At 41.2% G+C, this 15,567-nt stretch overlaps 2 protein-coding genes across 2 annotated transcripts in view; one reads left to right on the top strand and one right to left on the bottom strand.

Annotated features, from left to right (window-relative positions):
* Nucleotides 1-854: 854 nt before the first annotated feature.
* LOC115140453 (left-right determination factor 2-like) lies at nt 855-2,426 on the bottom strand. Its single transcript, XM_029678784.2, has 4 exons — nt 2,159-2,426; nt 1,676-1,922; nt 1,314-1,553; nt 855-1,180 (listed from the first exon to the last, which is right to left on the bottom strand). Exons 1-4 carry the CDS (start codon nt 2,424-2,426, stop codon nt 856-858), a joined length of 1,080 nt encoding a protein of 359 aa, XP_029534644.1. The 3' UTR covers nt 855.
* A 6,658-nt stretch (nt 2,427-9,084) lies between these two features.
* The window catches only part of LOC115140381 (serine/threonine-protein kinase MRCK alpha-like), a 125,751-nt gene continuing 119,268 nt past the window's right edge, over nt 9,085-15,567 (top strand). Inside the window, exon 1 of the mRNA XM_065026231.1 lies at nt 9,085-10,315. Within this exon, the coding sequence (XP_064882303.1) occupies nt 10,138-10,315 (178 nt within the window). The 5' untranslated portion in view covers nt 9,085-10,137. The remainder of the gene's footprint in view (nt 10,316-15,567) is intronic.

Raw genomic sequence — 15,567 nt, 5'->3', positions numbered from 1 at the left:
ACTAAATACAGTGTTAAATGGGGAGATAAGGTGTAGGCTTAGCTGGAGACAAGTGTACTGTTTGTGTGATGGGTGTAAGAATGCTTTGATGGCTATAGCCTGACATAGTGTGATGGGTATAAGAATGCCTTGATGGCTATAGCCTGACATAGTGTGATGGGTGTAAGAATGCTTTGATGGCTATAGCCTGACATAGTGTGATGGGTGTAAGAATGCCTTGATGGCTATAGCCTGACATAGTGTGATGGGTGTAAGAATGCCTTGATGGCTATAGCCTGACATAGTGTGATGGGTGTAAGAATGCCTTGATGGCTATAGCCTGACATAGTGTGATGGGTGTAAGAATGCCTTGATGGCTATAGCCTGACATAGTGTGATGGGTATAAGAATGCCTTGATGGCTATAGCCTGACATAGTGTGATGGGTATAAGAATGTCTTGATGGCTATAGCCTGACAGTGTGATGGGTGTAAGAATGCCTTGATGGCTATAGCCTGACATAGTGTGATGGGTGTAAGAATGCTTTGATGGCTATAGCCTGACATAGTGTGATGGGTGTAAGAATGCCTTGTGGAAAATAATAAAATCAGACTTCTTAATTTAAAAAAAAGTATATTTAATTCTGAAATCATCCATAGTATTTACAGCTTTTACAGTTTTTTCTGAGTAATACAGTATACAACTCATAAAGTCTAAATTATGAATGAATTATTTACAAAAAAATTATACAAAGTGCTTGTGAATAGAATTTGTCTCAAGAGATCTGTCATGCTCCCTCTTATTATATTCCCACTTTCAATATAAAAGTACTTGGAGTTCATTTGGAGGTGCCCTGCCCAGTCTACAACGCTTGACTTCAAACTATGGAAATGTTGTCCATGGTGCAGGCACACGACTCCACGATCATGTTGGGGAACTCGGCCACTTCTATCTCCGTGTAGTCACCCTTCTTGACCAGGTACATCATGGGCAGCGGGGCGCTCTCCGCGATGGTACACTTCCGCTCCCCGTAACCGTAGTTTCGCTTGGGCTGCTTGCACCCTCCAGCGCATCGGTAGGCCTGGTAGCCCGCTGGTTCGATTATCCAATACTGGGTCCACGTGAGCGCGCGGAAATTGATGAAGTATTTTTCTCTGCAGCACGTGTCCTTATCTGGATTGATTTCACAGTCACCTCGAGACCTAAGCAGAAAATGAATAGGGAGTCGTTAGTTAACTTGCACTAATTGATGCGTAAAGGTAGGGTAATTGTTACTGGACCAACGTAACAATATTTAAAAAATATTTGGAATCTGTATAACAAAGCGCGCCTTACCCAAACTCTTCGAGGTTGAGTGTGTAGAGGATCAGCTCAGGTTTTCCCAAGGTGTTTTCCGTCTGGTCCTGGGTGGTAAAGTGGACACTCTTGGCCATTTCTGCCGCGTAGCTGCCAGGTCTCTCGCCCTCGATCCACACCTCTAGGTTCATAGGTGTTTTCTGCTGCCTCTTTGACCAATAGTGCACACCCTGTGTGACATCAAAGCTTATCCAGCCAGTCTCATGGATGGGGATCAACCTACAGGAAATAAATGGTTGATTAAAAACCTTGCACATAGGTTCTACATCATAAGAACAAAGAACAACACATTGCCTAAAGGAAATGATCTGGACATGAAATGGCTTTGCGTAAAATCTTACCGTGAGTCCACCAGAGATGTTGTGTTGGAGCCGTTCTCCAGCATCTCTACCCAGTAGATGGAGACTCTGGCGTTGTTAACCGGACGGTGGTTCCTCCTCTCGGGCATGGAGCGCTTGTGAGGAGGGGCTTTCTTGTACAGTTTCAGTTCGGCCATGGTCACCTCGCTATTATGGGGGATGCGGGTGTCCATGTCAAAGACCATCCGTTGCCGAGTGGTGTCCGAGTACACAAACTCCCCATAGATGTCTAATAGAACAGAACATAGAAAGTATTAAGTATTGAGTCTAAAATTCTCACTAACATGCATGGGTTGAAACTATGAGTGCACACAAAATGCGAGTACCCAAAACAGTAATTTGTGCACCTGTGCCAAACTCGGTCTGCAACAAGTATGTATAACATCCAAGCAATATATTGCTATTTTTATATATATAATCAGATATATTTATGTCTCAAGCAGGCCTACTAGAAAATGATCTTACCTGCATTTCCTGGGATTCCCCTCAGAATCCCCGCCAAGCTTGGCAGAGACCTGCGCCGCCTTTCGTGGTGCAGCTTCAGCATTGACAGGTATTTATTCTTAATGTGCGCAGGCATTACAAGATTCTCCAAATCCCTTTTGTGAATTTTCGGAACTTCATCCAGTCCTAGTTTTTGAAGCAGGGTATCCTTCATGTCCTTGTGCGTGAAAGCTTTGGACACGGTGAATAAAGCCGCAGCACACAAAACGCAGGCACGGAGAAAATCCATCATAAATCTTCCCAACGGGTGTCTTGTCCAGCAAGGAGAAGACAACTACAGTAGCAGAGAAGCTCAGAGCGAGAAAGTGGTCCCCTGACATCAGGGGGCCCTTATAAACACCTGGCCCTCCCAGTCAGTCATTCGCATATTGAGAATGAGGGGGTTGGGCAGGGTGAACGATAGACTATCTCAACAAAAGTGTGACATTAAAAACAACGTCCCCATCAGGGACATCAGAAGTGCCATACTTTAAACGGCAACTATTTCATCAGATTATATTGTATCAGTATAATTTATAGATTCATTTAAACACCATTCCTCTAAAATCGTAAAGGGATTTTATACAATTTATATCCTTCAATTTTATACAAAGCATTTGTAAAATTCAGTCTCCTCCATATCATTGAGAAGTCTAGTGATGTTTGTGGCAAAAAAAAAAGAATACGTTGCAGTAAGAAAACTCCTAAACACAGCATAGTTATTGGGTTGTTATGGGTTGAGAATATTGAATTGATCCAGAGGCATACATGTAGTAGCCTATTTGTAGTATGGTTCTAAGTAATGTTAGTTTGCAGGATGAGATGATTACAAATGGGTTGGTATTAAATGTTCCTATATGTTAAAATCATCCCAAAGGATGGACACTTGATTGATCAAATATTTTGATCAATACTTAAGTATATTTAATATATAATATATATTTATTTATAACAAATGCCTTCCCATTGACTCGTCTTCTTGTTGTCTACATCTGCACAGGTGTTCCAGACAGACCCTGCCCATGTGAACCTGTGCTGTACCCTACACACCTACACAGCCTACACACCCTGATGTGTACATTCCACTGGACAATATAAAGCAAGCCCAGTCTGGCAACTGTCTGTCAGTGTTTATTTCTGTCTGTCTAGCAGCCATTTTAGTTGATCAGGGGCACCATGTATGGCCCATCACTTGTGTGGGGAGGAGGGGCCAAGGGGATTAGATGTTTATTCCAAACCCATCACCCCTTCTGCCCCTCGGACAGATTCAAATGATTAGCCAAACAGACAGTTAATCCAAGGGCCGGAGTGAGGATGTGGATTGGGAGGCTCTTCACATGTTGATGATTATCTTATTCCATTGCAGGATTTGCCTTGCCTATTTTGTCACACAAACATAAGAAGAGGGGCTGGTTTTCCTAGAGTGGGCCCTAGTCTGTGTTTGTGTATTGGGGCTTATTTGTTCGGAGATGTCAGACAGACTAAAGGAGGACACAGGAAGCGTAAATGACAGATGACTGTCAGGGGGACATTGTTAGCCGCATCTGAAGACCACACTCGATGCCCTCCTCTGGAACTACTGTTTTCAAGGCTGTTACAAAATGTTTATTCTAGTGAGCCATTTACCTTATGTTCATATTCTTATATTTTATTATTGTTGTTGCATTGTCGAGAAGGAACCTGCAAGTAAGCATTTCGTTGGATAATGTATACCATGTGTATCCTGTACAGTATATACGACTAATAAAAGCTTGAAACTTGTTTCCCATTTATTAGTTAAAGTGCCTGAAATGTATGGCTACTATATTTGACCTGGGTCAAATAGACTTGTCAAATACCTAAACTATGCATGATTCATTTTACCTGGTACACTGCCTATGTGCACCAAATTATATGACATCAATTTGACCCAAGTCTGCATACATCAATCACTACATCCTAAAGTCTACATAAACATGTGAAACAATTATTTGCATTTTAAGAAATATTCAAATCAATACTACTTATATACATTATAGGCTAAAATAATTTCCACACCAGTGAACATGTGATCCTTTCACTAACAAAGTAGTTTGTTATGTAAAGTTAGCATATGCAATAAGATTGTCTGATGATTAGAAACACCACAGGAGACATGTGAATTCAGACCAGATGCATTGGGTCAGCCTATACATAGCCTATGGATCTCAGTGATCTCTTGAAAGCACAAAACTTTCCTTTCCATTTGGACCCCTAATTTAGTAAATTAAAATACCTTGTGTGATATTTGTCAGTCTTTCCCCCTTCCCTTCTCAATCACAGACAAGACAGGACAGGGCGCTGGTTCAAAGCACAGATGCATCTGATTCTCCCAATGTGCCATTCCTCTTCAATCAGAGGCCTGCCAGCTCCTACAATCAACAACAGAAGTGTTAGTTAACATCTCACATCTGCATTAGAAAAGCTGTCCAATTTATCTGTGATCCGCTTCCTTTTGTGAAACATAACCCCCCCCCTATGCATCTAAACATTACAAAATGGTATAATGATGCACATGACTGTAAAATCAAACATCCGTTCTCCTTCCATGGTTTGAATTGATTATAGAGAAAGAGCTTAAAATTACATTTATCAAAATGTAAAGTGTATGAGTTTCTGTACATTTGCATGGACTTCACTTCAGCACAAAATCAGCAGGCCAGGCCTATTATTTTGAGCATCTCAAATGAGAGAATGAAGCTGTGTGTAAAAGTCAATATTGAAGTTGTAGCCCACATGATTTAAATGACATTACACTATTGTCACTAACTTCCTAATTATGCTATATCCTGCCTGATCTCAACATCAAATATTGAAGAAATGCAATGTTTGCACGTGAATTGCTCTACTTGTAGGCTAATTGCCCAGTGTTCAAGTGGCCAATGTTGGCCAATAATCCTGTGCAGGGACCAACATACCAGGCTGGACAGTCAGTTGTATGGGCTATTTAATTGACAAGGCTATAGCCTAATTATATTTCATATTTTATCACAGTTAATAGGGTCTCCAAAGGAATAAGACTACTTGGTTTTATCATGGTAGTTTATTTCTGTCTGTTCAGAGACTATTGGAGACTTACTATCTTGAAAAGGAATATTGTATCAAATTGCCTCTATGCCCTACCTAGGCTACAATAGTATACATCTATCTACTGTAGATGCTTAATTGACAGGTGAGATTTCATATTTGACGTTGTTACGAAATGATTGACAAACATGATGTAATCAACTAAAGTAACTTTTAATTACCTTCTGGATGACTGTCAAATCTACAATCGGTATCTGTTTGCAACTAGTTTCGATTCAAAACATCAGTAAAAGGAGTCGATGAAGTTCCAGGGCTCTCCAATCCTGTTCCTGGAGAGCTATCCTCCTATAGGTTTTCAATCCAATCCCAGTTGTAAACTAACTAACCTGGTTCAGTTTATCAACCAGCTATGTATTAGAATCTGCTGGGCTAGATTAGGGTTGGAGCGAAAATTTACAGGACGGTAGATCTCCGGGAACAGAGTTCGAGAGCCCAGCGGTAAACGAATGAACGAACGTAAGTAATATCCTTGAATCAAACCTACCGGTACAAGGCAACCATCCCCATCCAATAATTATACAGAATTGATGGCTGTGAAGATTCGCCAGGGGGCGCGGTTGTTCCAAGATATGTCATCAGATCCAATTTGCCACTTCCTTGGCCTAGTACTAGCCTGTGTTGAAAATATAATAATACAAATGTTTGCTTTAATATTTCAACACCGATACGCATATTTAATGGCACAGAATATAACGCAATGGTTTTATACCTTCTCGATCATCATAGGGGTGGTAGAAGATTTTTTAACAAAATAAAATATCGTTTTTGAACACTATTTCCAACTGTTAAACACATGTTTGAACTATTGTCTTTGAAATGTAAATGCCTTTCATGTTGATAGCTCGGCAACACCATATTATGCTAGCAGTACTTTTATTTCTGATAATAAGCTGCAAGAATACAAACATTGGCTGATACGCTGGAAGATAATGCGGTGATAATTAATATTATTGTCAATCAATGAAGTCAATAGTTCACATATTTGACATCTGGTGAGGTCCATTGAAAAATGAAAATCTATTAGATTATTCAAATTTTCCTGACTGGTAACTAAAGAAAAAAGCTAGCCATGTAAACTACTTTGTGATCTATCCCAAAATGATTTAGTGTTTGTTGCTTGCTAATGCTGTGTTCACAACATCTTGTAATTTCATTTTTTTAAAAGTGAAAGCAGCTCTGGATATACATTTTAATGACCTCCATGTTTGATTGTATTGTCCAGTTCAAACGTGATGCACCCAACTCGTATTTACTATTTCACAAATGGTAATTACTACCGTCCCACTTTGTTATGAATGCAGCATTACTCAATGCAATGTGCAGATACAACAATAAATTGTGTTAAGCAATTAAAGGGCCTGTTCTCATTCTTAAAATGTGTCATTCCATTCTATACCAATCAAATGAAATGCTGAATACACGCTGAATACAACAGGTAGACCTTACCGTGAAATGCTTATTTATGAGCCCTTAAATAAACTAAGTTAAAAAATCTATAAAAACTACACACAATAAAATTAAATGTCGGGGATGGCAGTGTGGGCGGCAATGGCAGTGGGGCAGCGAAGCAAAACCATCATGTATTTTGTGATAAAAGCACCACATTTGGCACAGAGGTAGATTCATGGGTTCCGATTTTACTTTTCGTAGCAGGTTAAGAGAATTAACTTAGTAGGTTAGGATAATTAGGTTAAGGTTAGGAAAAGAGTTAGGGTTAGCTAAAATGCAAAAAAAACCACCCCAAAATCTTTTTATGTAAATTTGACAAAAGCTGGATCCCTTCTAGCCATGTACCCTTAAAATATTTAGATATGGAGCCACCCCAGATTTGGTCCCTGGCGGCACGGCAGCCATTTTTCTAAATGGCTACCTAATGGTGTCACTATTTTGAAATTCAGAAGGATTGTTTTAAGATGAAGGCTACAAATTGGCTAAGAGTTAGATTTATGGACCCAGAAAACATTTAGATTATGGAGCCAACCCAGATTTGGCCCCTGGGGGGTGTGGCAGCAATTTCTTTAAATAGCCACATAGGGCAACACTATTTTACAATTTAAAAGGACTATTTTGAGGTAAACACACCATATTTGGTACAGCAGTAGATTTATGTAGCCTTAAAAGATTAAGATATGGAGCCACCACAGGTTTGGCCCTCGGGGGCCGTGGCCACCATCTTCCAAAATGGCCACTGTCGGTTATACAATGTTATAATTCTAAAGGCCTTTCGTACTCCTTGTAATATACTGTGTGTTACTGTTAAACCTTTTGGTTTTCAGGAGATCCAGGCCAGAATATGTGATTTAAAAAAATCTAAGAAGTATAGGTTACTTTCTATAGATTTAAGGGTTGTAAAATAATTGTACAGTCTGCAGCCTTTTAGTAAAATGGCTGCCATGGCCCCCAGGGGCCATATCTGTGGTGGCTCCATATTTGAATCTTTTCAGGGTACCTCAGTCTACATCTGAGCCAAATTTAATCTGCAAATCTCCAAATAAAATCTCTGTCCATTTCATAAATTGACTGTCATGGCCCCCAGGGGCAAACTCTGTGGTGGCTTCATATCTAAATCTTTTGAGGATACATGAATCTACCTCTTTGACAAATTTTGTGTGTTTATCTCTAAATAGTCTTTCTGAATTGTACAATAGTGTTATCCTATGCAGCCATTTTGGGGTGGCTCCATATCTAAATATTTTTAGGGTCGATAAATCTAAATCTGGAGCCTTTATCTTAAAGCTGCAATATGTAATACATTTTTTGGGTGACTGACCAAATTCACATAGAAATGTGAGTTATAGATCTGTCATTTCACAAGGGGTTGGTGGACCATTAATTAGGGAGGATGGAGTGGAATAGGAGGAACGGTATCAAATACAGCAAACACATGGTTTTGATGTGCTTGATGCCATTCCATTTTCTTCACTTAGGCCTGTTCAGCTGGTGTTTCTGTGGTAGCAGGGCAGGGGGACAGGATCCAGAGCGCTTCCAGTAGGATGCATGTGTCTGTTATGCAGGGTTGGGGATCAATTCTATTTCAATTCCATTTGCTGTCATTCTTATTGAAAGCAAGTCTAAGAAGCGTTAGATCAGTTCTATGAGTGCTACTTCTATGCTTCTCTTTCTTACGTTGTGTTTTTGTGTCTTTTACTTTTGGTTTTGTACACCAGCTTCAAACAGCTGAAAATTCAATATTTTTCATGATGGAAAATATATTTCAGTGGTTTAGATGCAACAATGATTATCTACACTATACTTGCTTGTTTAGTCACATAGACTGAAATTAGGCTAACTATTCAAATTTTAGTAACCAGGAAATGGCAGAGCGATTTCTACCTAATGCATCTTTAAAACAGTCCTTCTGAAGGGTGGGTATGATTTGTGGAACGCTCCAACAGGAATATGTTCCAAAAACGTTGTAAATAACAATGTTGTCAACAAACAACGCGTACAAAGTCGTATAGCGGCAGAATAAGATACTGGGTAGGGAGTTGGCTATTTAATAACTTTTTTCAATCACCAATGTCTGTCCTCACTCTGGTAGCCTATGGACAAACATTAAGAATAAGCTTCGTGTTGAGTTGATGCCTGTTTGGAAGCTAGTTAGCTAGGTGAATTAATCATGCTACTTTGTATGCGTTGTTTGTTGGCAACCTTGTACTTTACAAAGTTTTTAGAACAGATTACTGTTGGAACGTTCCACAAATACCCACCCCTTCTGAATTCCATAATAATGTTACCATCAGTGGCCATTTTGACAAATGTGTGCCACGCCCCCCTAGGGGCGGCTCCATATCTAAATATTTTCAGGGTACATCAATCTACCTCTGTGCCAGATTTTGTGCTTTTATCACAATATGCACGATAGTGCCTATTTCTTTCAGTTTCGCCACCTAGCTACAACGACCGCAGTTTCCATTCACAATATTGTCCGCTATCCTTCCAGTATACCCTCGCGTCCTACAGGACAGCAGATGCTGTGACGGCAGTGTGTGACGGTCGCCATGATGAGCTGGGGTTTTGCCTGCAGCAAGCTGTAGTTCGAGAACGGCAAGCGACCGACGTGGGAAGCAAGGGGGAAGGCGGTGTACTGGATTGGTATGAGCAAGAATGCAGCTTTTTTCTTGACGGGAAAAAGCTCAACCCCTCAGAGAAACCGCATTTTCGACGGATACAGCAATGGACATATATTCGAACCATAGTTTTAAACTGTGAAGAGGGCCAGGCAGTTGATTTTAAAATAATTGAATTTAAACGAAAAAACGAGCTAGTTAAGCCTTGCGCCCTTCCATTCTCAGACTCAACAGAGGAGGGGCATTGCATTGAGGCTTTGTAGCATTGCAGATCTAGTGTTGATGCATTTTTTCCGCTGCAGTTTGGGATAACCACATATCAACATCTCAGGGGATTGTTATAACTGCATTCTCACGGGTAATATTTTCACTGGGGGTATTTTTGACAGGAGAAGACTGGAAAAAATACGTAAGGAAATACTACAAGCGGCTTTCATTAGCCTACGTCAAAATCTGCTGGCCAGGGCAGGGTCTGCGATTGTGAGTTCTCCTTTGTGTTTTGGGGGAATAGGATAAATAAAATGAGGAAATATTACATGGCTCACTCACCTCCGATATACTCTATATATACCTTTGTGAGAGGTGGATCATGATAGTTCTATTTTAGCTCGCTATTAGCTTGCTTGCCTCAAAGTTTTTATTCATTTTGCTACAAGGTGAGACCGAGACAAGCTAAGCGAACTTCTTCTGTTCGTCCCTGGTCAGCCGGAATATAAGGTTTAGCTAACTATTTAAGTGAGTTAATATAATTTCCTCTACCAGCATCACCTGACTACAGTTTGAATCATGTCGGGAGAGGTCCGTTTGAAGAAACTGGAAAAGCTGATCCTGGACGGCCCAGCTCAGTCAAATGGCCAATGCCTTAGCGTGGAAACGCTATTGGATATCCTTATCTGCCTTTATGATGAGTGCAACAACTCACCCCTCAGAAGGGAGAAAAACATCTTGGAGTTTCTGGATTGGGGTAAGTTCCCCCCCCCTTTCTTTTGATGTAATGGTGGTGCAATGTGCCCCCCCCCCTTTTACCACATACCTTTTAATAGTAGTAGAGACCTCAGCACAAGGCCTGGTCATGAAGGAGCTGCTATCCTCTTAGCCTAGACCACCTCCACAGCCCCGTTTTTAACTTCAAGGCAATTGTGCTTTTCTTGTGTATGACTGTTTTAGGGTACTTTATATCCAACTTGAGTCGTGTCCCATAACAAATTGACTTTACACACCAACAGCAAATGTTACCATTTGTTGTAGTGGCAGTAGCCAGGCAGTGGCCTAGCACGAGCCCCAAATGTCATGGAACGTTTGCAATGGTGTAACCTCTTCCCCCCACTCACGGTCGTTGAAAAGCAAAGCACACAGGACCACACACAACTTAATCATTTGTTGAAAAAGCGAACTGTGTGTGTAACGACATTGGTGGTTTGGTTCGAGCACCAATGGAATGCGAACGAGCTTTTATCTGAATGGTCCAGTGGTAACTCTGTATGGGTATGCCTTACCGAGATGCCCAAGTGCCAGGTGGGATTTAATTTGGACATTTACCCCGTGTTAACACACTGAGCCAGCCAGAGGCTAGGGGAAACACTGCAATATGTACTGCAATTAGATGCTTTTATTCAGGACTCAGCCATTTCACTGACAGTAGCGGCAAACAATGGAAATCATTTCACTTTTACAAACACCATAGAGACACTATCAAAATAAGTGTGTGCTTCATTTAGGCTAAGGGGTTGTAATGTATTGCGAGTACATGTAGCCTACTAAAATTAAGCATATTTCAACACATTTGGTGGTGTCCTCCTTTTGACCTCTGAGCTTACCACAAGGTTTGATGACATGATTTGACAAATGCTTCATAACGTAATAGTGCTTATACCCAGGCCTGTCACATGAAACACCATTCCCCAAAGATGGATGAGACACTTAAATTCAAAATACACCTTTCACTTTAACTTTAATGTTCACAAAACATAATTCTCAAAACATTGCCATTATAAAACACCATCATGTTATAAAGTACAAGACTAGCTATGACTTATGTCATCCCTGATATCCCCTTCATCAGCCCACAACAGTAGACAAACATTACTATAAGGTTTGCTTTTCATCACTTAGCTTGGTGACCTCATTTTGGTTGATATGGCAACAGACCCCTGTATAACCTGCCATCGGTGAATGGACCAGGCCTAGTTCACCATATCCTTCCGTTATGACCTTATAACACTGACTACCTAGTAGTAAGCAGAAGATTGGAAGAGGCGTTGACCTGAATTACACTATTTTTAAGGCTCAATTATGAAATATGTAACAATTGTTTTATCTGCATTGTTTATTTGCTATTAATGGAACTATGTTCATTCTAAATACTGTCCAGCACAATGCTACAGCACTAGCCTATATTATACACTAATAACAATGTTATAGGCCTAAAACACTCTACTATACTTTATGATACTATACTATAGGCCTACTATCTATGTAGCCTGAGAAGTTGAAGTCCAGATATGAGGAGGATCAGAATAAACAACAATCTGTTTGAGAATGAACTGTTGTTGTGGTTCTGGTATGGTGTGGGTATGATGTGGTGTGATGTTGTGGTGTGGGTGTGATGTGGTGTGATGTTGTGGTTCGGGTGTGGTGTGGGTATGCTGTGGTGTGATGTTGTGGTATGGTTCTGGTGTGGTGTGGGTATGATGTGGTGTGATGTTCTGGTATGGTGTGGGTATGATGTGATGTTGTGGTGTGGTGTGGGTATGATGTGGTGTGATTAGAGGTCGACCGATTATTATGATTTTTCAACTGCGATACTGATTATTGAAGGACCAAAGAAAGCCGATACCGATTAATCGGCTAATTTTGAATTTAAAAATATATATAAATACATATACACTGCTCAAAAAAATAAAGGGAACACTAAAATAACACATCCTAGATCTGAATGAATGAAATATTCTTATTAAATACTTTTTTCTTTACATAGTTGAATGTGCTGACAACAAAATCACACAAATTATCAATGGAAATCAAATTTATCAACCCACGGAGGTCTGGATTTGGAGTCACACTCAAAATTAAAGTGGAAAACCACACTACAGGCTGATCCAACTTTGATGTAATGTCCTTAAAACAAGTCAAAATGAGGCTCAGTAGTGTGTGTGGCATCCACGTGCCTGTATGACCTCCCTACAATGCCTGGGCATGCTCCTGATGAGGTGGCGGATGGTCTCCTGAGGGATCTCCTCCCAGACCTGGACTAAAGCATCCAAACCGGTCATGCTGGAGGATGTTGCAGCCAGCAGAACGTTCTCCACGGCGTCTCCAGACTCTGTCACGTCTGTCACGTGCTCAGTGTGAACCTGCTTTCATCTGTGAAGAGCACAGGGCGCCAGTGGCGAATTTGCCAATCTTGATGTTCTCTGGCAAATGCCAAACATCCTGCACGGTGTTGGGCTGTAAAGCACAACCCCCACCTGTGGACGTCGGGCCCTCATACCACCCTCATGTAGTCTGTTTCTGACCGTTTGAGCAGACACATGCACATTTGTGGCCTGCTGGAGGTCATTTTGCAGGGCTCTGGCAGTGCTCCTCCTCCTCCTTGCACAAAGGCGGAGGTAGCGGTCCTGCTGCTGAGTTGTTGCCCTCCTACGGCCTCCTCCACGTCTCCTGATGTACTGGCCTGTCTCCTAGTAGCGCCTCCATGCTCTGGACACTACGCTGACAGACACCGCAAACCTTCTTGCCACAGCTCACATTGATGTGTCATCCTGGATGAGCTGCACTACCTGAGCAACTTGCGTGGGTTGTAGACTCCGTCTCATGCTACCACTAGAGTGAAAGCACCGCCAGCATTCAAAAGTGACCAAAACATCAGCCAGGAAGCATAGGAACTGAGAAGTGGTCTGGTCACCACCTGCAGAACCACTCCTTTGTTGGGGGTGTCTTGCTAATTGCCTATAGTTTCCACCTGTTGTCTATACCATTTGCACAACCGCATGTGAAATGTATTGTCAATCAGTGTTGCTTCCTAAGTGGACAGTTTGATTTCACAGAAGTGTGATTGACTTGGAGTTACATTGTGTTGTTTAAGTGTTCCCTTTATTTTTTTGAGCAGTGTATAATTGTAATAATGACAATTACAACAATACTGAATGAACACTTATTTTAACTTAATATAATACATCAATAAAATCAATTTAGTCTCAAATAAATAATGAAACATGTTCAATTTGCTTTAAATAATGCAAAAACAAAGTGTTGGAGAAGAAAGTAAAAGTGCAATATGTGCCATGTTAAAAAAGCTAACGTTTAAGTTCCTTGCTCAGAACATGAGAACATATGAAAACTGGTGGTTCCTTTTAACATGAGTCTTCAATATTCCCAGGTAAGAACTTGTCGTAATTATAGGACTATTTCTCTCTATAACATTTGTATTTCATATACCTTTGACTATTGGATGTTCTTATAGGCACTATCTTATTGCCAGCCTAATCTCGGGAGTTGATGGGCTTGAAGTCATAAATAGTGCAATGCTTGAAGCACAGCGAAGAGCTGCTGGCAAATGCAGGAAAGTGCTGTTTGAATGAACGCTTACGAGCCTGCTGCTGCCTACCACCGCTCAGTCAGACTGCTCTATCAAATATCAAATCATAGACTTAATTATAATATAATAACACAGAGAAATACGAGCCTTAGGTCATTAATACGGTCAAATCCGGAAACTATCATTTCAAAAACAAGACGTTTATTCATTCAGTGAAATACGGAACCGTTCCGTATTTCATCTAACGGGTGGCATCCCTAAGTCTAAATATTGTGGTTACATTGCACAACCTTCAATGTAATGTCATAATTATCTACAATTCTGGCAAATTAATTTTGGTCTTTGTTAGGTAGAAATGGTCTTCACACCGTTCACAACGAGCCAGGCGGCCCAAACTGCTGCATATTTCCTGACTCCGCTTGCACAGAACGCAAGAGAAGTGACACAATTTCCCTAGCTAAAAGAAATTAATGTTAGTAGGCAATATTAACTAAATCAAATCAAATGTATTCATATAGCCCTTCGTACATCAGATGATATCTCAACGTGCTGTACAGAAACCCAGCCTAAAACCCCAAACAGCAAGCAATGCAGGTGTAGAAGCACTAAATATGCAGGTTTAAAAATATATACTTGTGTATTGATTTTTAAGAAAGGCATTGATGTTTATGGTTAGGTACACATTGGTGCAACGACAGTGCTTTTTTTTCTGCGAATGCGGATGTGGTTCTGGTATTGTGTGGGTGTGGTGAGGTTCTGCTGTGGTGTGATGTGGTTCTGGTATGGTGTGATGATGTGGTGTGGTTCTGGTATGATGTGGTGTGGTGTGGTTCTGGTATGGTGTGGTTCTGGTATGGTGTGGTTCTGGTGTGGTTCTGGTATGATGTGGTGTGGTTCTGGTATGGTGTGGTTCTGGTGTGGCTAACTGTTGAACTCCAGTAGAAGACATCCACCCCACTGGGCCTCTGGTTGGTTATATCGGCAGCCTGTCCTCTCATACCCCTGCTACTTTTCATACATTGATTGTGGTGGTGAGGATATTTTAAACACACCATACACCTCACTTAGTTACTCACAGTCCTACCCAGGCCATGTGTTGATGGGCATGGTAGAAGTTAGGAGGGTCTGTGGGTGCTGATGGGGTTGATTGTGATGTGAAGGGCCAGGACATCCTTATCACGATGCTGGATGTTCTACTTTTCCCTGTGATGATTCCACAGGGCCAGCTAACAGGAAACACAGGGACTGGATGCTGGGCTCTTTGGGCACATGATGTCATACCAGGAAGTGGCTCTGCTGTGTATTGTGTTGGTCACTGCTGTCCTGCAGCCTGTGACTATAAAGACAGCTGGCAGTGGTCAGGTCACTCACTCACACTCTTCATTTATTAATTAATACACACGTGTACACACACACATTTAGTTGGTGAAGGTTCCTTTTCCATTCTCCCGAGAGGGATCACCATCATGTAGGGGTACTATTGAGTCAGAGGGCGGCCATGTCACGTCACAGTGGATGTCTTCCCTGAACCCTCACTCCATATCAGACCATTGAAGTGGCCTAAACATAGCAGACCAACAGTCGGTTACGTTTTCATGGCCTCCCCCAAATCCTTACATAGCACACGTACCCACTTCTAACAGTTTCCCAGCTCAACCAAACAAACCACCTAACCAATA

This window comes from Oncorhynchus nerka, linkage group LG13 (genome assembly GCF_034236695.1).
Source record: "Oncorhynchus nerka isolate Pitt River linkage group LG13, Oner_Uvic_2.0, whole genome shotgun sequence".
Lineage (NCBI taxonomy): Eukaryota > Metazoa > Chordata > Actinopteri > Salmoniformes > Salmonidae > Oncorhynchus > Oncorhynchus nerka.
This window is presented reverse-complemented; position numbering and strand designations above follow the sequence as displayed.